We start from the raw sequence: 27990 nt of genomic DNA, 5'->3' as shown, positions 1-27990 counted from the left end.
ATCAACTTCTGGATCTGTCATGCATGGACATGAGAATATCCGAGTGGTGTTCTTTGGTGGAGTCGTCGGTTGGGAATGGTGGAGAGGGCGGCGGAGAGAGGGGAGTTGGCGGGGCAAGGAGAGGGGGGCTGATGAGGGCATCAGATTTCGCCATGTGTACCATCGCCGGGGACGACGATCGACGGCCCTGATTCAGAGTCTTTACCTATGATGCTTAGTTCTTTTCTTTTATTATTAGTTATTTCATGTTTCCGTTTGTACCCCTATGAGGGATGTTTACTTATTGTAGCCCCAAGGGCATTTGTGACTTTGTGCTTTTATTTTCTCATGTAAGCCTATATATAAAGGCTTGTTTTATTGTATTGGGATTATTGATGATGAATGAAATTATTCCCTCTTGTTCTCTTTGTGAGTGCACAAAAGATCTCTTAGTGAGTTCTTTGGCGGAGATCTCTTGGTGAGTTCTCCAAGTTATTTTGGATTTGTTTGTAGTAAGTTTTCTCTTTAGAAGCTCTTAACTTTTCCCTTCCCCCAAGCTTTAGCCGCCGGCCCCAAGATCTTCCCCACCGCCGGCCGTCCCAACCAACCCAGCCGACCACCTCCCGCCGCCCCTCCCTCCTTCCGGCCAAATCCAACCCACCTAATACAAATTCTGGATTTACATTGTGTTACATCAGGGGCTATGGTTGGGTTAGTAAGGTGGAGAGAGGGATTTAGTAAATCTGAAATTAAATTCAGATTTCACTAAGGGAGGGAGAGGGGTTAAATTTGAATTTCAAAATTATCCAAAAGGAGTAATAAGGGGCAGGCGGTTTAATGGGGTATTAGTGGGGAATTAATGGTGATTGGAATTTAAATTGGAGAGAATAAATGCTTAGTAAGGGGCCGGCCATATAGGGAGGTGATGGGGGTTTCATTTTAAATGTGCGCCTTCCCTCCCCTCCCCTCCCCTCCACCCCCAAAGGAATAAACAATGAATAAAATCAAATCTGAGTTTAATTTCAGATTTGTTTCAATGAGGAGGTTTCCTAAATGAGTTTCTAGCGAAAGGAAAGTATTTGAATTCAAATATTTAATTGAATTCTCAATAGGAAACTTTTCTAATTGACTGAGATCTAATTTAGGAAAGTAAATGAAGGCAATTGGATTTTGAATTTCAGAATTTTGGGACAAGGTGGCCGGCTGGTTTGGCTTGGGTGGGAGAGGGGTGGTGGGGTGGGGCTGGCCGCCGGGTTGATGAAGTGGCTGGCGCCTTGTTAGGTGGAGGGGCGGTGGGTAATGGGGAGTCAAGGGGAGGGGTTGAGGCCGTCGGTTTGGGGAGATAGGGAGGGTATTGCCGGCTGTATAGGGGAAGAGGGAAGAGGAAAATAAAGACTAAAATAAAAGAACCAAGAACTCACAAAGAGATCGTAGAACCGCGAACCTTTGAATCCTCCAAAGGTTGACGCGTATTGCTTTCACATACCTAGGGTTTCTTCTCAAGAACTCACTAAGAGATCAAAGAAAGCTAAAATTTTCTTCATAATTCATCATTGGAAAAAAATACAATGATTAGGCCTTCATATATATGTCTCCAAATCACAAAATGTAAAAGACACAAATGCCCTGAGGCTACAACATGACACAAATCCCTCTTAGGGGTACAAGTGGAAAACTGAAAAAAAATTAAAAGAAATGCACTAAAACATCATAAAAGAAACTATGAATCCTAGATCGCCATCGATCTACGATTCCGCCAATAGTAAGTATGTCGGAATCTCCGGTGATGTCCTCATTAAAGGGGAAGCAGAATGACATGAACCCTGAGTATTGGGCAATGTGGCATCTTCTTTGGAGGTGCACTTTTGATTCTTGACTTGGCTTCACCAATCTGCATTTGTAATTCATTCAACTGTGAGGAACTAATCTTAGGGCAAATTTACTCCAACTTTAGAAGATTTTTCTATTTATATAACATTACTCCATAAAGACTTAGTCTTTAATAGTAGGCTCTCATGAACCTTCACACCACTCCCAGTTTCAAAACTAATATAACTCATTATCCTTTCATTGAACATTTGAAATTCAGGATAAAGTCTTAAAGGCAGTGCAGGAAAAAATTGGGTTATCATCCTTCCTTAATCCTTATAAGTTTGTGTGTTTACACTAGATATGAGAGGGGAACTAAAGCCCACTGCTACTTCGCAGTTGAGAACTTCGAGGCAGTGAAAAATACGTAAACTCCCTACCATACTAATTTGAAGCTTGCTATGTTAAGGAAATAAACACTACGAGCATTTTCTATAGTGCTATGTCAGGGAAATAAACACCAAAATTTTCTGGTTTATAGATTTTGTGTTTATTAATGATTAATAGCTTTTTTTTTTTTGAAAATATAGATGTTTCATAGAATTTGGGAAACTTAAATTATAACAAGCAAATCAATCATGTAATAATAAGGAAATAAACACTACAAAGGAAGGAACTAATTCATCTATTTTTAATAACCATCAAGTTTCAGTTCAAATACTTCCTATCAGAGCTTCATAACAAGCAAATCAACCATGTAATAATCTAAGCATGCTTCACTTGCGACCTCAAGAGTAAAAATTACCAAATACTAAACACATGTACACATTCAAAGAGCAGCCATAATGAAATTGCTACATAGAATGTTGGCATTACTTGATTGCCGATGAAGTTTTGGTGAAGGAAATCTTCAATGACTTGCGACATAGATTGTGGAGTGAGTTTTCCTTGTCGCCAACATTTGATCTCTAGCTAATTGCGAAATTGCCGGTAACCATAGCTACATGCATCGACTATTGTACGGGATCGTGAATGGAGCTAGATCTTGACACCATCTGGCTTCTTCCTCATCATCGATGACCAATCGTCAGAAGAAACCCTAGCTGCGCCCGCAGAATCGCAATGGTGCGGTATCATGATGGAGTGAAATCGAGCGGGGTCGGGATAGGAATAGGGCTAATTTATTAAATTTTTTTAAATATTAAATAATAAAATGTATTTTACAAAAAAATATAATTTTAAATATTTATAAAATAATTTTATCAAGAAATATTAGAACACGCGTGTCTAATTTTTTTAAATATTAGTTTATTCTGACATAGTTGCGTGGTGTCTGGCACATATCCCATATCGCCGGGCTAGTGTCTGACACTGCATACTTTATTATGAAAGAGTGTTGGTACATCATAGTAAGCTGGTCATTTAATAATCGTAATTTTTTTGAACTTTTTTTAGTGCATTTTATGGTTGAAAGCTACAAAATTTTCAATCATATTATTGCATAAGTTTTTATTAATTATGATGGATCATTTATTTTCTTTAGCAAAGAAAATCATAAATATGTTTAAAAGCTATTAGCAACGTATAAGTTTGTGGATCTATTTTCTTTCCTTCAATGTCTTAAATCAAGAAATACTTTTTTAGTCTATCGGGAGAAAGTTTGATTTTTTCAGCTGATCATTTAATAATTGTAATTTTTTTGAACTTTTTTTTAGTGCATTTTATGGTTCAAAGCTACAAAATTTTCAATCATATTATTGCATAAGTTTTTATTAATTATGATGGATTATTTATTTTCTTTAGCAAAGAAAATCATGAATATGTTTAAAAGCTATTAGCAACGTATAAGTTTGTGGATCTATTTTCTTCCCTTCAATGTCTTAAATCAAGAAATACTTTTTAGTCTATCGGGAGAAATCAACACCCCCCCCCCCCCCCCCCCCCCCCCCCCTTCTTTACATAGACACAAGAAATGCATTATCAAATAATGGGAAGTTATTTATAAAATTGCTGATATTTTTGTATTTCTGGAATGGCTTTGTTTCTTTTCTGAAGAATGTTTGATATCTATCCGAGAAATCCAACTGAATGTGTTTTGGTCAAATCTTTTGGGTTGATTGCTATTTGTTACATTTGCAGGCTATCTTTACAATTTTCAGACAAGGGAGTTCTTCGATCTTAGTCATGGATATGAACCATCTGAAGGTTCTGCAAGATTTGGAGGTTTGTGGGATAATATTTTTCTTGAGTTGCTTTCATATTACCTGGGATTTTCTTTATCTTGTATTTATTGGGATAGGAAGGCAACCAATTTCTTAGCTTTGAATTTGCTATAATTGTTAGTATGACCTGAATTCAGGTGTGAATAAATTTGATTTATATTTCTATTTTGTTTCCTTTAGTTTTTTAGCTGTATTGTAACTGTCAATCTTATACTCCATTTAAGCTGTGTCTTAGGTAAACTGCCACTATGCTAAATAAATTTTTGGAGTTTTTTTAGATTTTTAAAATTATTTTTTATGTCATATCCTTACGACAACAACAACATCAACAACAAGCCTTTATCCCACTATGTGGGGTTGGCTATATGAATCCTTTTTCTCCATTGTGTTCTATTAAGAGTCAAATTCTCATCTAAATCTAATAAAGAAATGTCATTTCTAATATTTTCTAACCAAGTCTTTTTAGGTCTACCTCTACATTTCTTAACATAAGTCAAATTTAATACATCTACTTTCCTAACCGGGTCATTGGAAGGCCACCGTTTTATGTGACCAAACCATCTAAGGTGATCTCTCTAATCTTATCTTCTACTGGAGCTACTCCAATCTTTTCACTTTTATGCTCATTTTGTATCTTGTCTCTAAGAGTAAAGCCACTTATCATCTTGAGCATCCTCACACTTAACTTAATATTAGACTTTAGTTATGTCATATCCTTAAATTTTAGTTATTTTTATATTTAAATTTCTGGTTCAGAAAGTAGCGCTTCTTATTCAGAGGTTTACATCTATCCTTAGGTTAAAGGAAATGCTTTAGTTTTATACCTTGAGCACTGACTTCATAGATCATGTTCGTTCTACATTTAATAACTATTTTGTTTATGGTCCTTCTTGATTGATTGCTCATCATGGAGAAACAATTCGTTATCATTTCCTTCCAACGTAATAAAAGCTCAAAGACTAGCTTGTTGTTTCCAAGCAAGAAAGCTTTTTTTAACCAATTTCAGATTTCTTTTAAATTGTAGGTTCATTAATATTACTTTTTTTTCCGATAATGTCTTTAAATTGTAGGTTCATTATGATTTAAAAAGATATATGAACCTACTTTTGAATATTCTACACAAAATCACGCCTTTGGAAATGTTAGCTAGAAGCATATGCATGTCTTTCCACGGCCTTTTAAGAACATGGGGGAGCTGTGGCAGATAAATGTTACTTTTTTAACAGCTCTAAAGGAATGATTTGATTATACACAAGGCGATACCATGGTTTAAGAGTCAGGAATGATGTGTTATATGTTCTTAGGATCATTGATCCAACATAATACCATCTACATCCTTGCACCAATTCAAATTTCCTTGAAAACTTTTAGTCATTGTTCGTTGAATAGAAGTGCTCTATATTGGTAATATTAGCAATCTGCATTATTCCAACAACTATTGCCTATAAGAAGTATCAAGCGGGGAACGATTGTGTTATTCAAGAAAGGTTGAATTTAGGGAGCAAGAGTTTCTTTTCTTTGATTTATTTTAATATAAATTTTTTTGGTTTATTAGTTGAAAAACATTAGACTTTATAATGTTAGATGAAAGAGTTTCTTTTCTTTGATTAGGTTTACAAATAAATCAGGATAGTACTAATGGATCCTGATAAAATTTCAATTAGAAAAACGATGTACCTTGCATTATAGAGAGGCTATTTCTACACCCTATGTAATTCCACGTAGATACCATATCTGGTCTGGTCAAAACTTTTTTGTCAGTTGAGTATGACTTGCTTCTTATCTTAGGCCCATGTATAGTTAGATTTGTTGGGGAAGAACCAAGATTGACTTGATGGAATGAATGGATCGAAGTTTATATTTGTGTGGGTTCAGGTTTTGTTTGGAACATAAGGCAATCATAAAAATTCTTAAGAGAATACTTTTTCATAAAAAATAATTAATAGATTTGCTTACAAAGCCATTATTCAAATTCCAAAATTATACTAATACTCAAAATCTTAATTATCACTTGCTACATAATCATCTTCATTCGTCATCTTGATGTTGAAGTTCTCTTGGCTTAGATGAAGGTTCTTTTCTTCTTTTAGATTGGTCTTGAATGTTGAAGTTTTTTTCATAGGCATCATTAGCTCTTATAACGATGCTCCATGTCAACTCATCTTCATTAAATACTAATTCATGTTCTGCATCTGACTCATCTAGTTCCCTTGTTAGTAACTCATTAATATCATGTGTCCTTTAAACTTGGATCTTTGGCACCATGATGTTGTATTTTAGATGCAATACCTTATTATATATTAAATTAGCCATCCCACTTTGAAAGCATTTTAAGATATTACCAGGCTCATGTATCATCATGTATTTTCTCTTTGATGAACATTATTTGGATGTGAGTATCACAATCCCACTCTTCTTATTATAATAAATGTGATTCCTATTTTTTCAAAACATTAAGATGGCTAATTATTTAGTCCATGATTCATTTATTATGATGATCATGTGTATTCTTACCCTTGATATCATGATCCTTATAAATCGTATTATAACAATCGCATGTATTCTCATCAGCGATATCATAACCTTGATCAATCATATCATGTTGGTCATCTCCTTTTTCATCTTCGGTACGATATAACCACCAAAGCCAAACCACTTTGATTGGTCTTCTTCTAAATCTCATCGAGTTTCTAATCAACCTCAATTTCCTGATGAAATATTAAATTCTAAATTAGATTGGTGCCTAATGAAAAATTGTAAGTCCCTAGTAGGGGTGTAAAAAAAAATTAATGGGTTAACGACCTGGTTTGAGTTTGACCCGAAATTGTCCTTATCTCAATCCGGTCAAACGGAACCTAACCTTTTTAATAAACGGGTTAAAAAAGTGGACCCAAACCTGACCCCCTAACAACCTAAACCCAACTTCATAATTTATTTTAATTTAAAAAAATTGTATTAAATTGTTAACTATAGATTTTAAGATAAATTGCTAAAAACTATAGGATATGCCAATAAATAAAAGAATTTAAGAAAAAAAATTAAACGAGTGTTGAGTCAAAATCGGGTTAACGGTTCAACCCGAAACCAATCTGTTTAATAAAAAAATCATAATACACGACCCAAACCTGACTCTTTTATTAAAAGGATCAACCCAAACCCAAATTTTTTGGGTTGGATTCAGGTCGGGTTGGCGGTTCAGATAATTTATTGAGACCCTAGTCTCTACACATTTTCATCTAGTTACTTTGATCTCAATTCCACTACTACCACTATCGTCCCTTGTGCATTTGAGCATGAATGTGATGTAGTTAAACTTGAGTTTTGACTCTATGCTTGAGGATGGGTTTGAGCTTTAGCTAACTCTAGTGATATTATCTGAAATTGTCTTTGCACCAGTGTTTGTGCGGCCTTTAGCCTCTATGGTTTTACGTCCTGGATAGATGGAGATATAAGTTTATTTTCTAAGTACTATTGCTCACTTTGTCAACACTTGACTACCTTTCTGCTTCTTCCACCACCAGTGGTCTTATTGGTGCTCATAGACATTATATTGTATGGAGATAACCAAATTATCCTCCAATGATTAAGATTTTATACATAATTTTACTCGATTCCTTACTCTGACTAAATGCTTAAAATAGCCAGTCGTCTATTCGTATTTTGTGTACTATTTTTCTTGGAAAGAAATATTGTTTGAAAAGGTTATAATGAAAAAGTCACAACAACTTCTACAACAATATCAAACTCTTATCCCACTACATGGGGTCAGCTATATGAATCCTTTTTCTCTATTGTGTCATGTTAAGAATCAAATTCTCATTTAAATCTAATAATGATTGTTTATGCTCTTGTTGTGATAAGCTTTTATATATGTTTGCAGTATATTATCTTTTTAATACAACAGCTCTTTATATATGCAGATTATTTTGTGACCAAATGTGGTGTTTTAATCATGTCATTGTTTGTTTTCTTCACTACTACGATGTCCGTTTCATTTACTCTCAGAGAAACTCAATCTCGCATGCTTAAGTTCACAGGTTTGCCTATTTCAGTTATTCTATTTTTTAAGGAGTGTATCTTGTAGCAAAACTTGTTTTTTTTTGGATAGTGTTAGGCATTATTATCATTGTATTACTGCAGTGCAGCTTCAACACCATGCTCGCCATCAGCTTCCAACATTCCAGTTGATTTTTGTGCATGTCATTGAATCTCTGGTTTTTGTACCGGTGAGTGGATTTTGAACTTAGCTTGGTCTTTTGAAAGTTATAGATGTAGCTTAATGAGAAATATTTTCTGCTGATTTTTGTCTAATGCTTAGTTCTTTCTAATATATTTTTTGTCATAGTGTTGCAGATTATGGTTGGGATTCTCTTTTTCCTGTTTGAATTTTATGATGATCAACTGCTTGCATTCCTGGTGCTAACTCTTGTTTGGTTGTGCGAATTATTTACAATGATCAGGTCCTTCCTCTTTATCAATAAGAATCTCTATTTCTTTTGATCCATACTGGCAGTATAATAATACGGCAAGTTTTAGAGGACTAAGCCAGCATTTAACCTTGATTTTATTGTTTCTTGCAGTGTTCGGACATCAATCTCAATGCAGTTTTTTCCTCGTTTCTTCTTGCTCTATTTTCTTGTTTTCCATATCTACTTCTTTTCATATCCTTATGGTATGTTTTTCCTTCGTTAAATCAAACTAAATGTGTCCTGGTAGTTCTTTTTTAATTATTTCTGAAGATATATATATATATATATTAGAGGACTAAGCCAGCATTTAACCTTGATTTTATTGTTTCTTGCAGTGTTCGGACATCAATCTCAATGCAGTTTTTTCCTCGTTTCTTCTTGCTCTATTTTCTTGTTTTCCATATCTACTTCTTTTCATATCCTTATGGTATGTTTTTCCTTCGTTAAATCAAACTAAATGTGTCCTGGTAGTTCTTTTTTAATTATTTCTGAAGATATATATATATATATATATATATATATATATAGGTTCTAAATATCTTTCTCCCACCCAGGTTTTTCATATCTGGCTTTTTCAGCTACTGCTGCATTCATGCAACACTTGATTCTTTATTTCTGGAATAGGTTTGAGGTAATGATACTCTGATTTTTTTATATATGGAGTAGGTTTAATTTTTTGAATAAATTTGTAACTTCTGTGGAAGCATACTTTTGTTTAAAGGACAGGGCTGGAGTTATTTGTGCCAGATTCTTTCCTGTCTTCTTTTTTTCCCTTATATACGCTTACTGATTCATATTTGTATAACCATACTTTGTTATATGTATGGTGCATGTGGAATATTAGAAATGAAAATAGCCGAAGATCAATGCCAATCCGTTGAAGCTCCCGTAGAGAGAAAGAAGTTTCTCTCAAAATTGAAGTAGAGAAGAGGAGTGGATGGTTCGGCCAAGGGAAGAGGAACCACATGCGGGGGAATTAGTTTTAGGCTTTGTGAGGGACGTGAACTTAAAGCCTGAAATTAATTTCAGATTTTTACCTTGGAGAGATTTTGAAATTTGAAAACAATTCCAATAGGGGAGGAGAGGGAGGGGCTGGCGGCAAGAGAGAGGGGTTAGAGATTTGTTTCCAAACTTAATATTAGATTTTGGAAAGTAATTAGGAGGTGTGGGGGCTGTGGAAATTTCAGCCAAGAGGGGCTTGAGGGTTTGAATTAATTCCCAAAAGGAGAGATGGGTTTTAGGAAATAAATCCAAGGTAATTAATGAGGGTAGGGGCCGGCGGCTTAGTGGGCTAGCGAGATGATTGTGGGGAGTGATTTGGGTTGCTAATTTGTGATTTAGAGATTAGGAATGTCTTAATTAAACCCCAATTAATTTGAAATTCAAATAGGATTTAATTTAGAAACTTTCATAAAATAAATTTCCTAAATAAGGAAAGAATTTCAAATTCAAATAATTTTGAATTTTGAAATTAAACCTTCATAAATTAAAAGTGGATGCTTATGGAAAGTATTCAAGAGGGAGTGGGATTGTGGAGGGAAGATGGGTAAGTTGGGAGGGGCCGGCGGCTAGATTGGTGGCTTATGGGGATTGCGGTGGAGGGGTGGTGGTGGGGGTGAAGTCTGCGGGTAGGTGGGAAGATTAGGCGGCTGGCGGCCTAGGGATTCGGTGAAACCTTATGCCGGCGGCTAGATGAAGAAGAGAAGGAAAATTCGATAAAGAAGATGAACCACGAACCCGTCCGTCTCCAAGGTTGGTGGGTGATCCAAATTCCCTCTCCAAGGTACCTCGCTCCAATCTCTCTCAATCTCTCATAAAAACTCAAACATGGGGAAATTTTTTTTTATCATTCAATCATTCCACCTTAGAAGAGAAACATAAGGGCTATAAATAGCCTCGTAGAAAAGGACTCAAATAAAAAAGACGACAATGCCCTTAGGGCTTACATACGACCTCCCTTAAGTAAGGGATAAAACGGGAAAATAAATACAACATAAATAATAAGAGACAAATAACATCGTAAAAGAAAAATACATTAAATGACTAAAAAATACATCGACTCGATCGTGGCCGTAGATCGGTGGCCACGCCTCTGATAGACTTTCCACACTCTGATGTTCCCATCAGTTTTTGACCAATTTATATGATCTTTCCTAGTTTTACTTTCCTGTCTTATGGGCTTTTTTTTGGGTGTGATCTTTACATTTACGTGCCAACCAAAAATTTTTGGGTTGAAATTAATATATTTTTATTAAATATATTAACTCGTAGAGGCCTACCGTCTTTGATTTGAGGTGTAGTTTTTGGAGCGATGAGAGTTTGACTATGAGGCTCCATTGTTGCGGGTGTTATACTTATTGACAATTTAATTAGTATTCAGAGAACCCGCAATGGTAGGTTGTTTCTCATAGATAATTCCGAATTATTGTGTGCTAAAATGTTAGCAATGATAGAGGAGTATCATTTCAGTGTCACACAAAAATTAGCGCACACAGATAAGTTAACTGCAACTCGTAGGTGGCACAATTTTTTAAGTGAACCTTGGAAAAGAAAAACTATATGGGCAAAGGGATTATATTATGTAGGTTGAAAGTTACAATAAATTGCCATCTTTTTTGTTAGAGGGGATGGGGTTACAAGAAAAAGGCAATGAACATTGACATCAATTCGAGACAAATGATGAATTTTTTTCTTGTTAGATGACATTCGATCGAGTGTGTCAGCAACGATCCATGATCGATGCTAGTTGCAATCGTTGGCAACGTCAATAACACAACAGCGTTGTTTCATGACAATCGACAGTGGAGGTTTGTGGTAGGTGTCAACAATGGGAGAATTGGAACTCTTTGATTTCCCTCTCCTCTGGATTCCTTCGTCAAAGCGTATAAGAAAACCTATCTATAGGCTTACAGAGCAAGCGTTATGTCATTTCTCTATCATAATACTAGACACCATTTTTGAAGGTCCATCCTCTTGATTCTTTGATATTTTTTGAATATCATAGTGCCTTATTGATCTCTAAATTGAACGATCTTGGGTCTGATGGATTCTTCTTGTTGAAATGCTTATTTTGACTATAAGCACACAAATATCCATGGTCGTTTGGCCCTACAAATTATCTCATGGTCTTTTAATTATACTTTTAAGTGTTTGATTTAGCCCTGTTTAGGCATTATGAGGATTGGTATATTTATCTTATCGAGATGATATTTTTCAACAAGTTTGTTGAAAATGTTTTTTGGATGATTGAAAGATTAATTTCTAAAGTTTTTGGCTTGAATATTCTGGTGTTAATCTGGAACTGGCATCAAGATTCTTATTTCATCGATCAAATTTTTGGGTGTTATATCTATAAGCTACATCATGTTGATTGGTTCTTAATACATAAATTTTGAGCAAAGCAAAAATTAGATGCTATTGATTTCTAAGCTCTTTGTTCTTAATTTGAAACATTGATAGCTACATAAGATGTAATAATTACCAAAAAGATCATTTAACTTGTTTTGAAAAATACAAAATATTTAAAAAATGTAGGGTTATTTTTTATTTCTATTCATAATATTTTAGTTTTTTTTCTCTTGAAACAACCAAGGTAGTGTTTGGATGCTAGGAATTTGAGTGTAAGGAAATTAAAAAAATAATAATAAAAAGATGAAAATCTTTAATCAATAGTTGGAGATACATAATCAACTACTAACCTGTTTGAATTGAAAAAAAGCCCTGGAGAACTCCATTTCTGAAATTCTAAAACTGAAATTTAAAAACCTTGGATCATGATGACAGATTCGTTTAAACTTTTTTGTTCCAGGTACCAGCCCTGCAGAGATTCATGAGAGCCCGAGGCCAGTTGCAGCACCAAGCAGGCGTGCAAATTACTTCATCCACCATCTACACCTCTACCTTACACATCGCAAGGGTCAATGTCAGGAATGCAAGCATTGGAAGCTTAAATGGGATCCAAACTCCCGGACAAGTTTCAAATGAGAACAGTACTGCAACTGCTCCAGATCAACCAGCTCCTGTTAATGTTCCTAATTCAACAAGCAACCAGCTCCGATACCCAGCCTTGAATGCCCAGCAAACTGGAGCTGCTCCTGGTTCTAGCTTCCTTAATCCCTTTGGCTCCTTCTTGCTCTGGATTTTGGGCGGCGGTGCTTCCGACGGCATCGTATCCTTCTTCTCTATGTTCAGAGACATGCGAGACCAGGACCATGCACAGGATTTCACCCAACCAGAAAATGAACCGGCTGGACAGAATCAGGAAGATTGACATGGTTTCCTTGCACCTTCCATTGGTAAGTCTGGTTCTCTACGTTCTATTCTGGAATGCAAAAACTGCTTTGTTTGATGTGTTATAGCTCTCCCTATAATCTTCTTTCTGCTCCTTCACATGTTTGAAATATGTCATAGAAATTTTTTGTGTTTGATTAATTGAATATGTACATAAAGAAGTTGATGAACAGTCTTCCTTCCCTTCATTTAACAACTTGGTTTTTATTTTTTTTTTCCTATCTTGTTTTTAGTTTTTAATTGCACCTCTTATTTGCTTTTCCAAAATATTACACTATGGATGACTATCTCTACTAAAATCTCTTTGATTAAGGCTTTGTTTGGAATGACTTTCTTACTGCTTCTTAAAGCCATCCCAAGCAATGCTTAAATGAGATAATTGAAGATCTGAAATGCTCTCAAAAGCACCCTTTGTGATATATCCTTGACCTCAATACAAGAATTGTTGATTGCAATCTTTATCAATATGCTTATCTTTGCAATGTAATCCAATTGATTTTATGTATCCAAATGGAATCAATGAAGTTGTCACTCTGAGGCTTTGTTTTACTCAATTTTCTTACTGTTTTGTTTTTCAAATTGTAATCACAATTTTTATTTGGGCATTGTATTCTACAGCAGTTAAGAAAAAACTAATTTCTTCATAGCAGCTTCACAATCATATTTATAAAAATTCACAACCGTCCCAAATGGACCCTAATGCTATTGTTTGGGATAGCTTTTTTATTATTTTGCTTTTCATACCGCAATTGAAGTTTTTCTTTGGTCATTATGTTTTTTATTATTTTAATACATTTTTATGCTAGGAAGTTATTTTCTACAACAACTTTTAAATAAGTTTTGTTATACAAAATAATTTTATAATCACCTTTATAAAAAATTTCAGTAGTCTCAAACGGACCCTAAATTTAAGCGCATGATTAGTATTTCTATTAAATTAGCAATGTTGAGGTCTTTTTAGCCTTATTTTCTTCTTTTATATTTACTCCAAATAAGTTTCAATTTGTTATATTGAAACTAGAATTAAAAATATTTAAAATAATTTGATAATTGATTTCTTCAAGAGAATTTCCCCTTTAATTAATTTTGGTCAAAGATGGGAGATTAGTCTATTAGGTCTCCCTTTCCAAGGTTTGTTTATTACGAGTTGCATTAAGAAAATGGGATTAGGCAGTAAGTGATGATGGCTTTTGCTAATTTATATATAGTGTCTTTATTTTTTATGCTGAAATTGTCTAATTCAAATTTGCTAGTTTTATTAAATGAACTCTAAGTATTTTCATAGTATTTCACATTTTATTAGGAGGAAAAAAGCATTAAATATTTTTTATGATAGCATTAAACTTTTAATGATTTTCACTATCTTTAAATATTTTTATTTGAACAACTTTAAAGCATATATATACAAAATCATTTTATATTATAAGTATGTTATATTTATATTTTATAATTGATATGCCTATTTAGGCTTTGTTTGGAATAATTTTGTTATTGCTTTTTTAAAATAAATTGTTAGCTTAGATTTTTTTTTGAACCAGAAAATTATTTTAAAAAGTAATAAGAAAATTAAGTCAAACGAAGCTTAATCGTGGGTCGACTTTATGGCTCATAGATTTAAGGGTAGGAGCTCCCGAAAATCCAATATTTATGAGCTCTTTTATTATTGACAGTTTTAAGAAATGTATTAAAACAACCAATGCTTATGAGCTCTTTTATTACTGGCAATTTTAAGAAATATATTATATTTTTCTGTTGCCTTAATCTTTTTATTTATCAAGAAAGGCTTATCATCATATTTTGTTAGTATAAAAATGAAATTATACATTTTTTTATTTTTGAATATATATATATAGTAATTAAAGGCTTTTTAAATAATTTTAATATGGTGTTGTTTGGTTGACTGAAAAAAAATCAATGTGAAAGAAATAGTGTGAAAAAAATACAGTGCAAAAGTAATACATTGGAGTTGTTTGGATGAATGTTAATTAAATGTATGTGAGTAATTTTTATATTTGGTTGGAGGTAATGAATATAAAGTAAAGTCTTAAATAGTGATGGCTAGAGGTGGTGGTTTGTAGCATTTGTTGGTCGGCGGTGGGCTGTGGTGGTGGCCAACGGTGAGTAGTGGCCAGTCGGGACGGACGAGGGCGAGCAATAGGCAGTGCTGGCAGTCGGCACTGGTGGTAGGCAATGGTGTCAGTTGACGGCCTATAGCGGCAGCGATGCTCAAGCAAGGAGCAAGCGATGTAATGTGTTCTCACCCTATATTAGAGGAGAACGATTTACCTCAAATTTGAACTAAAATAAGATATACTGCATTTACTATACTTTGGATTTTCTTTTCACCCAAGCAAACATAAAAAAGTGAGAAAGCAAAGCATAGTAAATACTTTGCATTCACTTTTCACCAAACCAAAGAACCCCTCTATAGTAAGACCCACTTTCTTAGTGCTTTCTAAAATAATTTTTTAGAATAATTTTTTTTTTCCTAAAAATTTTTATATTTAAAGATTATTTTAAAAAATAGGAAGAAAATTATTTCAAACAAAATCTTAGACTTTGTTATAGAACACAATAATGGACGAGCTTGCTTGCTAACTAGCAACGTGGGCTCTTTGGAGATCATAGCAATAGAATCTATGACAGCCAAATATAATGGCGAAAATTAATTGAAATAGTTTGGCTTAGACTTTGTTTGGGATAATTTTCTTACTGCTTCTTAAATCAATTTTTTAGTGCAAAAAATTAATTTTTTAATTAAAAATTTATTTTAAGAATCGGTAGAAAGTCATCCTAAATGAGAGAGATCATTGGGTGCGGAGTGCGGACGGCGAGAACCGTCTGCACAAGCATTGGGTACCTAGCGGTACCCGCACTAGGTACCACTGAATACCGCTAGGTACCCAGTATTTATGCGGAGATGCGCACTCCGCACCTAAAAATTTTTCCCTAAATGAAGCCTTAATGATTATTTGTAGATACATAAATGTATTTTAAATATAATGCAAAATAAAGTTAATAATTGAATATATTTGAAATACTTTATAATTTTTTATTTCTTGTAAAATAAATTTTTCAGTTGAATCTGTGGTTGCTTCGGGCGGGGAGGTCGATGCAATTGCTACTCGTTAGGGTTGCAGACTCGCCGCCGTAGATGGCGGTGGTCGGTGGGGCTGTCGCGTGGGAACCTGAGGTAAGCCACGTTGAGCGATCGGCGCAACTCGCGTAGGCGGTAGGGCTGTTGTGAGCTTTGCTAATGGCGTCGGTACAATGTTCACGTGGAAGTTGCTGAGGGTTTGATGTGAAGAAGAAAGAGCCTAAGCCCTAAAACCGGAGGTCGAGGAGCTAAAGCGCAGGAGGATTCGGGGAAGAAATCATCAAAACAACATTTAGCATATTGACTGTACAAATCTTTACGATATACAACAGAGGATTGAAGGTAAAAAAGCCCAAAACTTTGATTCAGTAGCATCAAGTTCTTGCTTTGTTAATTCGGTTGGAATGATCAAAAAGTGTTGCTGCATAGGCTACAGGCAATGAGAGAATTTTCTTTGCCTTTCCTACATATGCACGCTTTGTGAAATTGTTGTAATCGTTTGCTTCTATAGCATCTAATATCTGCCTGTACAGTATCAGAGAAGTTGAAACCTGAGAGAAAACAACATTGTTAACTATTCAGAACTGCAAATAGAGGCGAAACCGGCCTTAATTTTTAGTGCGGCAAACTTATAAGTAAATGTGTTGAGATTTTTTTTTCATAAATATCTTTACAACAAAAAATTGTTCCAGGGCGCTGCCTCTTGACCCCTATTTGATCATATCCTTGATCGTTGTACGCTTTGGAGATATATCGGGGGTCCAAGGACGTAGCGCCCCATTGCGGGATTCGACCCTAACAAATTTTGGTTGTAATGATATTTTTGGATTTTCTTTACTATTTGTCTTTATATTTGGTTCATCATTCCCTAACAATAACATCTCTACATAATGTGTTTAATTATGTTGGGGCAATTGCCTAAAGACCATAGTATTTTAAAACTTTTAAGGGGGGCAATTGCCTAAAAACCTTTGTTATAAAGACTAAAAAATAGATGAATGAGGACAAATTACTTAAAAAATCATATAATAAATTTTTTTTTTTGAGGGGGGGGGGGGGCAATTGCCCCCCGGGCTTATAGTGGATCCGCCCCTAACTGCAAATGCCCCCTTTTTTTGTTTCCCATGTTAATAATTTCTTCAGCTTTCTATATGTAAAGAAAAATCATATTGTTTTTGTAACTTAGTATTTGTTTGGCATGCTATTATATGTTATGTTATGCTATTGAGTAAAGAATTATGAGACTTACATGAGTTCATTAAGGAATTGAAATGAATATTTTCATGAATTCCATACAAGCACATTGTTAAAATGATTTTGTGTCGCATACCGGCCATCGACTAGCTGAATCAAGCTCTGCAATGCCCTTCTCGGCCTCATTGAAGAACATTCTCGCACGCTGAATTTGTCCCTTCATAAAGCTTCTCCATTTATCAGTAACCTTCATTTCAAATATATCATTTTCTGATAAACCTGCAGATTCAAGCTCAACTTGTGGAAGGTATATTCTTCCCCTACTAGCACTGAACATAAATTTTTACAGTCAGAACCTATATGTTATGAGATTATGCAAACATTTATATAGATATCGACATACTCTTCTCCAACATCCCTAAGAATGTTTGTGAGCTGATTAGCAACCCCAAGGGCTAAAGCAGCATTATAAATGCTCGCGATCGAGGCCTTCGAGTTCGGGGCAATACCCATAACTGGAACACTCATTAGTCCTACAGTCCCAGCTACGTAATAACAGTATAGATATAGCTCATCAAAGGTCAAATATTTTGATTTTGTTAAATCTTGTTTCATTCCTTCAATCATGTCCTTGAATGGCTGCATAAAAGAGAAGTTATATGATTTGATTATGTTTATATTTTGTAATGCAATTTGTATGTTTCCATGTTACCTGTATATCAATGGGGAATCTTGCAACTGTGTCTGAAAGTGCAAAATCAAATAGATCGTATGGACGGCCTTCGAAGAGATCGGTGAGTCTTTTCTCCCATCGGTCGAGGGCCATGGGTGTTGTATGACTAGAATTTGGGCCATCAACTAGTTCATCAGTTCTTCTGCACCAAACTGAACATTGAAACATCTATCAATGCATCATATCTGAATATATTAACATAATGAAATAAACTTCAAATGGATACCATAGATTGCCCAAATTGCTCTTCTCCTCTCTTCAGTCATAAGCATTGTTCCTATGATGAAAAGATCAAACATAGAAGAAACAAATAATACATTTAAGAAATTTCTTCATTAATTGACTGATGAAAAAGCTCTTCTGGAATCTAATCTCTAAATATAATAAAAAAAATTCTAACATTAACTTATTCAAAGTGAAATACATTATTTCACAAAAACTCGATTATCATATCCTTTCATGCAATTAAAACTATCTAATTTATATAAAATTAATCAATTTTAAATTTTCACATAAAAAGTTTGGAATCAGATCATCATATGATTCATGCATTATATCATCATCTACTTTGAAAATTGTAATCAATATTTTATGGAGCATTTCGATTTCATTTGGGATGGCTTTCTTATTGCTTCTTAAAGCAGTTTTCTAGCAGAAAATTTTTATTTTTTGCACTAAAAAAATTTCTTTAAGAATCAGTAAAAAAGCCATCCAAAATGAAGTCTTAGTTTCTATCCCAAACAATTTTTTATGGCAGCACAGTTCTTATCTAATTATCCTTTTCCTCATCTAATCAGCAGAAAAAAGCTACCAAAACTGCAACAACAAACCAATCAAAACCAGAACCTTACCCAAATAGAAAGTCTTTGCATACTCCGCACAGACCTCGCCGCACCTTTCATAGGCGGCGCTTAGCATGTTGCAGCTCGCCGGAGTTGATAGCTTAGCGGTGGAAGAAGCTCTTCTGTTCCACTGAAAGGTTTCTCTAGCTAAAGCCGCCTGCTTTATAACCACATCGTGGATCATCTCCTGCGAAGATCTCATAGGGGAAGTTTCTGTCGGAATCGCAAGCGAAGCAGAGGGGAAGGCCATCCATTGCCGTCGCTTTCTCCTCCTCTGACAACTCCATTTGCTCTGCAGAATCAAGCTCTGTACTTTCTCCTCTGAGGAAGAAACCCGACATACAAAGCTAGCCATTTTTTTTTTCTACTTCTTCAGTTTTCTTTTAGTTCGTCGTATTGGGGAGAAGATTGCTTTATTTATTTTTTTGTGAGGGCCGTCGCCGCCACCTTTTTGCCGGCCGTTGCGACTGGTACCTGGTAGTCTTATCCGCGGAACAGTATAAGGCAGAGGAATCCGGTGGTCAAGGTACTCAAGTAATTGTCCTAATAGGCCGTGAACAAATCTAAATGTTATATTTGAGCATGTGCTTTAATGTATTAAACTCAAAAAGTGTCTTGTGGACAATCAAAAGGAAAATTAAAGTCATAAAAGTTTTAGAGAGAAAAAATAAGGAAGAGGGGAAGAAGAAGAGGTGAGATGAAAATCTCATCGGACGTAAAATGCGGCTATAATTTGAAGACTATAGAAATATATGTTGGATCGAACATATAAGAACTGGGCAGTTGCACCAAACACTAAGAGAGAAAATCAAATGAGGTAACAGACACCATCGGGGCTGACACATGAAGGTCCATCATCATCAAAAAGAGAAATAAAAAATTCACATTTTGAGGAGGCAAACATGACAATTGGTATCTTTTTAAAACTTGAAAATTAGAATTAGCAGTATTGTTGTCCCATAAAATAAAATGAGAAGAATATACACATCACAACGTGACAAAGATAGAAATCATAGGTGGTTTGTCAAAATGCCAAAATATGCCCTTGCAATGATAGCCCAATCATTATGATTACATATTTTCACGTTAGCCCTTTCAAAGCAAAGTATCTCATCAACATTCACTTGTAATTTTAAAAGATGATCCCAAAACTTGTGAAGAAAAGGAATGCGGGAAATGTTCTAGCCCCCAATCTCAATAAGTGCGGTCGAGTGAAAATTCAGAAGGATTGGTATTTGACATTAAACCATTGTAAAAAAGCAAAGAAGTGGTATTTTGAAATCCCCAAATAGAGTAGACATTCATTCAGTTAAAATTTCATGGATGGATAGGAGGCAAAGACCTCCTTTCTCGCATGGTCTACATAGGAGCTCCTAGGACACCATATGGAATTTGTTAGCATTGGAATAACCATGCAATAGGAATTTTGAGTAGTTCCTATTAAGGTTATTGTAGAACTTAGGGAGAAGAAGAGATATAGCCTATAAAGCAATGATGCATCAAATGGATAACTTATGGAATTGAAACTACCTAGCATAAGACATACATTTATCTTTCTTGCGGGCAAGCATGAAATGAGAAAGAAGTCCATTAACACAATAAACTAGCAAATATAAGTTTGATTAAGAAGGATATTAAAGCTTGAAGAATGTTTGTAGATTAAATTGATTTAAATAAAGCTTGTCTGACCCTTCCTCGCATAGAACAATTAGTGGATGCTACTTCTAAACATAAAAAAGCTTAGCTTCATGGACAGCTATTATAGGTATAATTAGATAAAGATGAATCTCATCAATGAAAAAGCTACCTCTTTTCAAACTGACAAAGGATTATATTTTTGAATCATGTCATTGGATTAAAGAATGTTAGTTCAACATATCGGCGCCTCATTAATAAAGTCATTAAAGGTATTATTAGGCATACTATGGAGCTTTATATTGATAACATGTTGGTAAAAAATTGTGAGAGAAAACATCATCTTTTAAATCTTGAGTAATGCTTTCAACTCTTTAGATATTATACGCACCTCAATCCCACTACATGTACTTTTAGGATGACATTTAAGGAAACTTTAGGATTCATAGTCACCCATCGAGAAATTGAAGCAAATCTAAAAAAGATTAAAATCATACAAAATATAATGCTTTCAAGATAAGGGAATTGCAACGCTTGAATGGACGAATAACAACCTTATCTCATTTCTTGGCTTGATCTAGAAATAAGTATTTATCATTTTTTTAGGATACTCAAGGGTGCGTATAATTGTAGCTTTTAATGGACAGAAGAGTTTGAAGATGTTTTTGGACAACTCAAATTATATCAAAGCTAATCTCAGGAAAAATTCTTTATTTATATCTTCATGTTTCTCCCTATGCAATACGTTCAGTGCTTGTACCGGAATAGAGTGGGGGGCAACACTCTATCTATTATATTTGGAAGATCGTGTCTAATACGTTTGTGAGATATTCATTAGTAAATAAAACTACCTTAGTTTGAGTGTTCTCAGCAAAAACGTTACGCCTATACTTTCAAGCTCACACAATTAGCATCTATACCCAACTCTACTTAAGGCCATCAATCTAAAATTAGAAGCTTATGGTCAATTAATCAAGTGGTTAATGGAGTTGGGAAATTTTGATTTTCATTTTTCGCCCAAGCTAGATATCAAGTCACATATACTTACTGACATTTTATTTGAATGCACCATTCGTGATATAGTCAAATCATCTCTTTCTTCTTTATCATCCCATTGGATATTATATGTTGATGAAGCATCTGAAAGTTTTGGTGTTGGGATAAGAATCTTGCTTATCTTTCCTCAAAATGACACATTAGAATATGGACTTTGCCTAAAGTTTATTGCAACCAATAATGTTGTCAAATATGAGTCTCGTCATAAAATGTGGTGTTCCAAATTTACTAATTCTCACTGATTCAAAATTTGTGGATTCTCAAATTGGAGATTTTAACACTTATAATCCACAATTGGTACAATATCTTAATTTTGAAATAACTTATTTCTTGCATTAGTTTACATTAAATCATCCACATATCTTGAGTACTCATTGCTTGAGCTCATGCACTCCCCAAACTTAAATCTTTGATAACAAGCGGTTTATGTAGAAGAAGATTCATAAAAGATATACATTTCCCCAGTGTATAAGTTCCAAGGTAAATATAATTTATTAAATAAGCAAAAGAGACTTAGATGGACCTGAAGACTCAACAACTGCTATTTGTATTCCAAAACAAGCTATAAATTTTAATACTTTTTTAGATGAATTGTATAAAATTGCATTTATGGATCCATACCTTCATCAAAGGCCAGCACTTTGAGAAGTCCATTTAGGGATTTGTGTAGACCACTTGGGAGGTAGAGCTCTCACTCATAAAAGACCATTTATAGGGGAAAATGATTTGCCTTCAAAAAATTCATTCATTTAGAAGGCAAATCTATTTGATTAACATGAATCTTAAATATTTGGAAACTTACAAAATTAATTCAAAGTCATTTGAAGACTGATTTCAACAAACTTATAGTTAAATTGAGCAACTTGATGAAACAAATCCAACAACACCAAAGGAGATTCAATCTGAGTCACAAAAATCCCAAATCAAGCACTTGAAGGATAGTTAAAAATTTTAGGACATTAATTGAAGGACCAAATGGTCTCCGAATCTTGCATACTTATAGTCAAAATGAGTGGCTCAATGAGATGAATCAAATAAGTTTAAGGTCACTTTATTCTAAGGTCATCAAAGCACTTAATTGCTGAATAAATAATTTATAATCATAGGATTTGATATAATTCGTTCGATGAAGTGTTATTAAATTTCCCCTAAATTTATTAAAATGCCCACTCTAAATGTACTTAAAATAGACCTCCATTCTTCACATGATGGGGGCTTGATCTTGAATTTGGAGAGAGCTTGAAGATTTGAAGAATTTTAGAGCTCTACTTGATGTTCGATCAATACTGATGATCACCTCTAGCCATCACCATTGCCCGACTACCATCTTTCGATCATCGTCTGCAAACTGTTGTATCCATTCAATGTCATCTGATTGTTGCCATTGGACGATTACCATCATTGTTAGTGACGTCCGAACAACGTCACCCAACTAGCACCATCAAGCTTTTAGAGAAATACCAACTCTTAAAACTTCTTTTAGAATCTTAAAATGTCATACTTTATGAATCTATAAAATAATTTATAATGTTTTAATGTTTTTTTGTCTTTTTCGAAAATGTAGGAATTTGATTAAGCTCTAAAGAGAGTTACCAGCTGGTCTATATTGCTCCGGTTTAATATCTTGATCAATTATTTTTAGTTAGAATGGATTTCAAATTTATTTAATTTATTTAAAATTAATATAAAATAAAATTTTATTTTAAATACATATATTACAATATATAAATACAATTTTATGGGGAAGAATTAAAAAAAAACACTTAATGATTTTTTTATATTGAAATTTATGCATTCATAAGAATTTTTTTTTTCAAATGATTAAGATTTATTCTTAGACATAAAATGTCATAAATGCATTTAATTTTTTGCAATTAAGAAGATTCATGCTTTGTTATGAATAACTCATTTTTATATGATTTTTTCATAACAAAATTTACATAAATTATTCTTAAAATTTTTGTTCCACTGAAGAAATTATTCTCTCACTAGAAAATGAAGCTTGAGAAGTCAAGCTGGTCTCTTCTCCCTTTGGAAATACATAATTAAAATCCTTAAATGGAGGATATTGGAGTAGTTTAGAAGTCTTCGAAAATTCAGACCATTTTACACCAAAAGCATCCCGATATTTAAGGATTTAACTTCTTTTACTTAAGAGGTTTCACAGTGAAGACCCTGAGCAATATGGATGTTGATCTTAGTTATTTCTATATATTATCTCAAACGTATCAATGTTGTTCATGTCATGAATGAACACTATTTGAGATATTTCAACTTTTGTTGATACGTTTTGAATATCTTTATATGTTCGTCATATTTAGTCAAGCAAACCTCGAAGCGATTATCGAGGCAACTTGGTCATAAAGATACAATATGCAAGGCACCGATAATATTTAGAGGCGGAATATATAAGAGAAAATATGATAAATTCTATGAGTGAGATGCACCTGAATTCGATAGGAGAATCATCATGAAGATATTCTATGAAGGATGAATGTCACTATTGAAACCAAAATAAGTAAGAGTTAAGTTGTTTTATTATCTTTATTGATGATTTTTTAATAGATCTCTAGGAATACATGCACTATGAAGCACATGTATATAGTTTTGAATATCTTTCTTGAATGGAATAAAATGATAGCTGCTTTCCAATGCATTCATTGGACTTAAATAAAATATGTTATTTATTCATAATACTCACATAATGGTTATAAGCATAAAATACATAACATAAGTGGTTTATATGGTTCCACATGCCTTGAAAGCACTTTGAATAAAATAATAAAACTATAGAAGCTAGAGATGCATTGTGCTTTGTTTATTTGTTTAATTTTATTGCAAGCAATTTTAATAATTAATAATATATTTTTCTTTTTTTTATGAGTACTTTATTAAAATGTTATAATAATTAAAAAATAATCATTATTTTAAATATACAACTAATTCTTGTTTGTATAAATGAGTGTTTTATATATTGCACTCATTCTATAGGCTATAGCAACAATCATAAATGCTACTGATTACTATTTTTAATAATGATTTTAATCATTGCAAACAGCATATATTATAATTGTTTCTACTTGCAGCGGTTAAAACTATTTTTTGTAGCAGTTTTACCCTCAGCAAATATCAATAAGTATATAACTTCTAATTGCAGAGTTAAAATTGTTTCTATATCGTTGCAATGGTTTTAATGACTATAAAATCTAGATTTGATTCTTATATTTTTCTTGGTTAATGTTTTATTTACTTATATCATACTTTTTAGTAAAAAGGGAAAAAAAAAAGAATTTGAGAGATGGTTATAAAGCTATGAGTAATATAGATATTTTACTCCAAAAGATTTATTATCTTAGTGAATTTCATTGGATTTGAACAATGCATAATTTCTAGTTAGGAATTTCTAATGATTTCCCATTAAAATAACTATATGAGAAAAAAAATAGTAAGAATTAAAAAAAAAAAAATCACATTTTATATTTCAAATCAGAGCCCTGCATTTGGTACCCATACCCACTCCCACTCATGTACCCACATATACCCAATGGGTATGGGTGGGTATGGGTATACCCATGGCCATGTGGGTGGGTACTCAACATTGGAGGATTAATCGATTTACATTGCTAATCATCATATATCTTATATTACTGCAATCCTCACTACGTAATGTGCAGCACTTAACCACGCTGCGATTATGATAAATTCTAATAGGCGTATTGAAAGTTTACAATCAGAGCAAAGGGCAACAAGCCTCAAGGACACCAATCCATGACAGACTGCATTAAAAAAGCATAGAAATTGGGTGGGTATGGTATCCTGAAAATCACCATAGGTGGGCGAAGCACGTCCGAGTAAAGCATGGGTACCCAACCAGGACCCCATGTAGGGCTTTGTTTCAAATATCAAATAAATCTATCTAAAAAAGTAAGAATAACAATTGACCATACCTAAAAAAGAAAATATTTATATAAAAAAAAAACAATTTTAAGCTCCAAACCCTTAAAAAAAACAACAACATATAACTTTTTAACATGAATGAGATGATTTTTTTTAAAAAAAAATTGCATTTTTTTTTGTTTTAAATAAGATTTTGTTGAGATTAAGGCTAAGATATTGAAGAATCTCTCAACAAAATTATCCTTTCATAAGGAAGTCATCTCACCATGCTATAGGATTAAAATGGCTTCATAGGAATAAAAAGCTATGATAAGAGCAATAACTTGTGACTTCATCCCATGAATATATCACATAATGAATATGAGAATCTATTTAAAAAAAAAATTAGAATCGTAATTTCATTATAATTCTTGTTTTAGGCATTAGAACTTTCTATTGAATTATTTGTTTAGAACTTGAAATTTTATTTTTTATTAATTAGAAATATCTTATTATTCATTTGTATTGGATGTTTAATTTTATTAATGGATGCATATTCATTTAAGATAACTTTCTTAATATTTTTTAAAACATATTTTAATACATAAATTTTTAATTCAAAATTAACATCCCATGACCGTTGTTTAATCTTATTAGGTCCTTTCACTTGATGTAGAGGAAGGTTCGGTTTTAGGCAAAATTGGGTCAAAAAGTGCAAATACCGAGTTTTTTGAAAAACTCGGTATGTTTTCAAAAAACTCGGTATTTTTTCAAAAAACTCGGTATTTTGCACTTTTTTAGGCAAAACCGAACCTTCCTCTAGGTCCTTGCACCGGACCAAAAAAAAGTTCCTATTTAAAAGACCGTTGCAAACAGAACGGCCCTTACGTAACCCAAAACCCACCAATTCCAATTCTTACAATGCAAACACCTCTGTTATACCCAAAACGCATCTCCTTCCACAGATTCAGCCTCACATTTTCCATCCTCTTCTCTTCCTCCTCCTCCTCCTACCCATTCTCTAAGTCACAGTTCATCCTACAAAACCCCGGCTTACTGCTTCATGAATTCCAACACCTCCATGACCTCCGAATCCTCCACTGCAATTTCATAACCTCTGGCCTCATCCATGACACCTTCGCCGCTAGCCGTTTCATTCAATTTCTCCTTCGCTCCAGCAGTGCTGACCTTCACTACGCTTCTGCAATCTTCAACTCTCTTCGCCACCCCGAAGAGAGTTGAAGGATGATGTGTAGCTGAAGATCAATGCCAATCCGTTGAAGCTCCCGTAGAGAGAAAGAAGTTTTTCTCAAAATTGAAGTAGAGAAGAGGAGTGGATGGTTCGGCCAAGGGAAGAGGAACCACATGCAGGGGAATTAGTTTTAGGCTTTGTGAGGGAGGTGAACTTAAAGCCTGAAATTAATTTCAGATTTTTATCTTGGAGAGATTTTGAAATTTGAAAACAATTCCAAAAGGGGAGGAGAGGGAGGGGCTGGCGGCAAGAGAGAGGGGTTAGAGATTTGTTTCCAAACTTAATATTAGATTTTGGAAAGTAATTAGGAGGTGTGGGGGCTGTGGAAATTTCAGCCAAGAGGGGCTTGAGGGTTTGAATTAATTCCCAAAAGGAGAGATGGGTTTTAGGAAATAAATCCAAGGTAATTAATGAGGGTAGGGGCCGGCGGCTTAGTGGGCTAGCGAGATGATTGTGGGGAGTGATTTGGGTTGCTAATTTGTGATTTAGAGATTAGGAATGTCTTAATTAAACCCCAATTAATTTGAAATTCAAATAGGATTTAATTTAGAAACTTTCATAAAATAAATTTCCTAAATAAGGAAAGAATTTCAAATTCAAATAATTTTGAATTTTGAAATTAAACCTTCCTAAATTAAAAGTGGATGCTTATGGAAAGTATTCAAGAGGGAGTGGGATTGTGGAGGGAAGATGGGTAAGTTGGGAGGGGCCGGCGGCTAGATTGGTGGCTTATGGGGATTGCGGTGGAGGGGTGGTGGTGGGGGTGAAGTCTGCGGGTAGGTGGGAAGATTAGGTGGCTGGCGGCCTAGGGATTCGGTGAAACCTTATGCCGGCGGCTAGATGCAGAAGAGAAGGAAAATTCGATAAAGAAGATGAACCACGAACCCGTCCGTCTCCAAGGTTGGTGGGTGATCCAAATTCCCTCTCCAAGGTACCTCGCTCCAATCTCTCTCAAGCTCTCATAAAAACTCAAACATGAGGAAATTTTTTTTTATCATTCAATCATTCCACCTTAGAAGAGAAACATAAGGGCTATAAATAGCCTCGTAGAAAAGGACTCAAATAAAAAAGACGACAATGCCCTTAGGGCTTACATACGACCTCCCTTAAGTAAGGGATAAAACGGGAAAATAAATACAACATAAATAATAAGAGACAAATAACATCGTAAAAGAAAAATACATTAAATGACTAAAAAATACATCGACTCGATCGTGGCCGTAGATCGGTGGCCACGCCTCTGATAGACTTTCCACACTCTGATGTTTCCATCAGTTTTTGACCAATTTATATGATCTTTCCTAGTTTTACTTTCCTGTCTTATGGGCTTTTTTTTGGGTGTGATCTTTACATTTACGTGCCAACCAAAAATTTTTGGGTTGAAACTTTTTCATCTTGATTATTTAATATATTTTTATTAAATATATTAACCCGTAGAGGCCCACCGTCTTTGATTTGAGGTGTAGTTTTTGGAGCGATGAGAGTTTGACTATGAGGCTCCATTGTTGCGGGTGTTATACTTATTGACAATTTAAT

At 34.1% G+C, this 27990-nt stretch overlaps 2 protein-coding genes across 3 annotated transcripts in view; one reads left to right on the top strand and one right to left on the bottom strand.

Moving 5' to 3' along the window:
• The window catches only part of LOC110098010 (membralin-like protein At1g60995), a 54980-nt gene extending 41996 nt beyond the window's left edge, over nt 1-12984 (top strand). For both annotated transcript variants that reach the window (XM_020824702.2, XM_020824701.2), the window contains 7 exons: nt 3928-4011; nt 7931-8047; nt 8151-8236; nt 8364-8470; nt 8591-8682; nt 9034-9110; nt 12288-12984. In XM_020824702.2, the coding sequence (XP_020680361.1) occupies nt 3928-4011; nt 7931-8047; nt 8151-8236; nt 8364-8470; nt 8591-8682; nt 9034-9110; nt 12288-12749 (1025 nt within the window). In that variant the 3' untranslated portion in view covers nt 12750-12984. The remainder of the gene's footprint in view (nt 1-3927; nt 4012-7930; nt 8048-8150; nt 8237-8363; nt 8471-8590; nt 8683-9033; nt 9111-12287) is intronic.
• Nucleotides 12985-16140: 3156 nt separating this feature from the next.
• On the bottom strand, nt 16141-19209 carry LOC110098011 (phytoene synthase 2, chloroplastic). Its single transcript, XM_020824703.2, has 6 exons — nt 18645-19209; nt 18020-18070; nt 17773-17945; nt 17464-17699; nt 17197-17389; nt 16141-16417 (listed from the first exon to the last, which is right to left on the bottom strand). The coding sequence occupies exons 1-6, from the start codon at nt 18988-18990 to the stop codon at nt 16241-16243; spliced, it is 1176 nt and encodes a 391-aa protein (XP_020680362.1). The 5' UTR covers nt 18991-19209; the 3' UTR covers nt 16141-16240.
• Between the last annotated feature and the right edge of the window lie 8781 nt (nt 19210-27990).

This window comes from Dendrobium catenatum, unplaced genomic scaffold (genome assembly GCF_001605985.2).
Source record: "Dendrobium catenatum unplaced genomic scaffold, ASM160598v2 fragScaff_scaffold_726, whole genome shotgun sequence".
Lineage (NCBI taxonomy): Eukaryota > Viridiplantae > Streptophyta > Magnoliopsida > Asparagales > Orchidaceae > Dendrobium > Dendrobium catenatum.
This window is presented reverse-complemented; position numbering and strand designations above follow the sequence as displayed.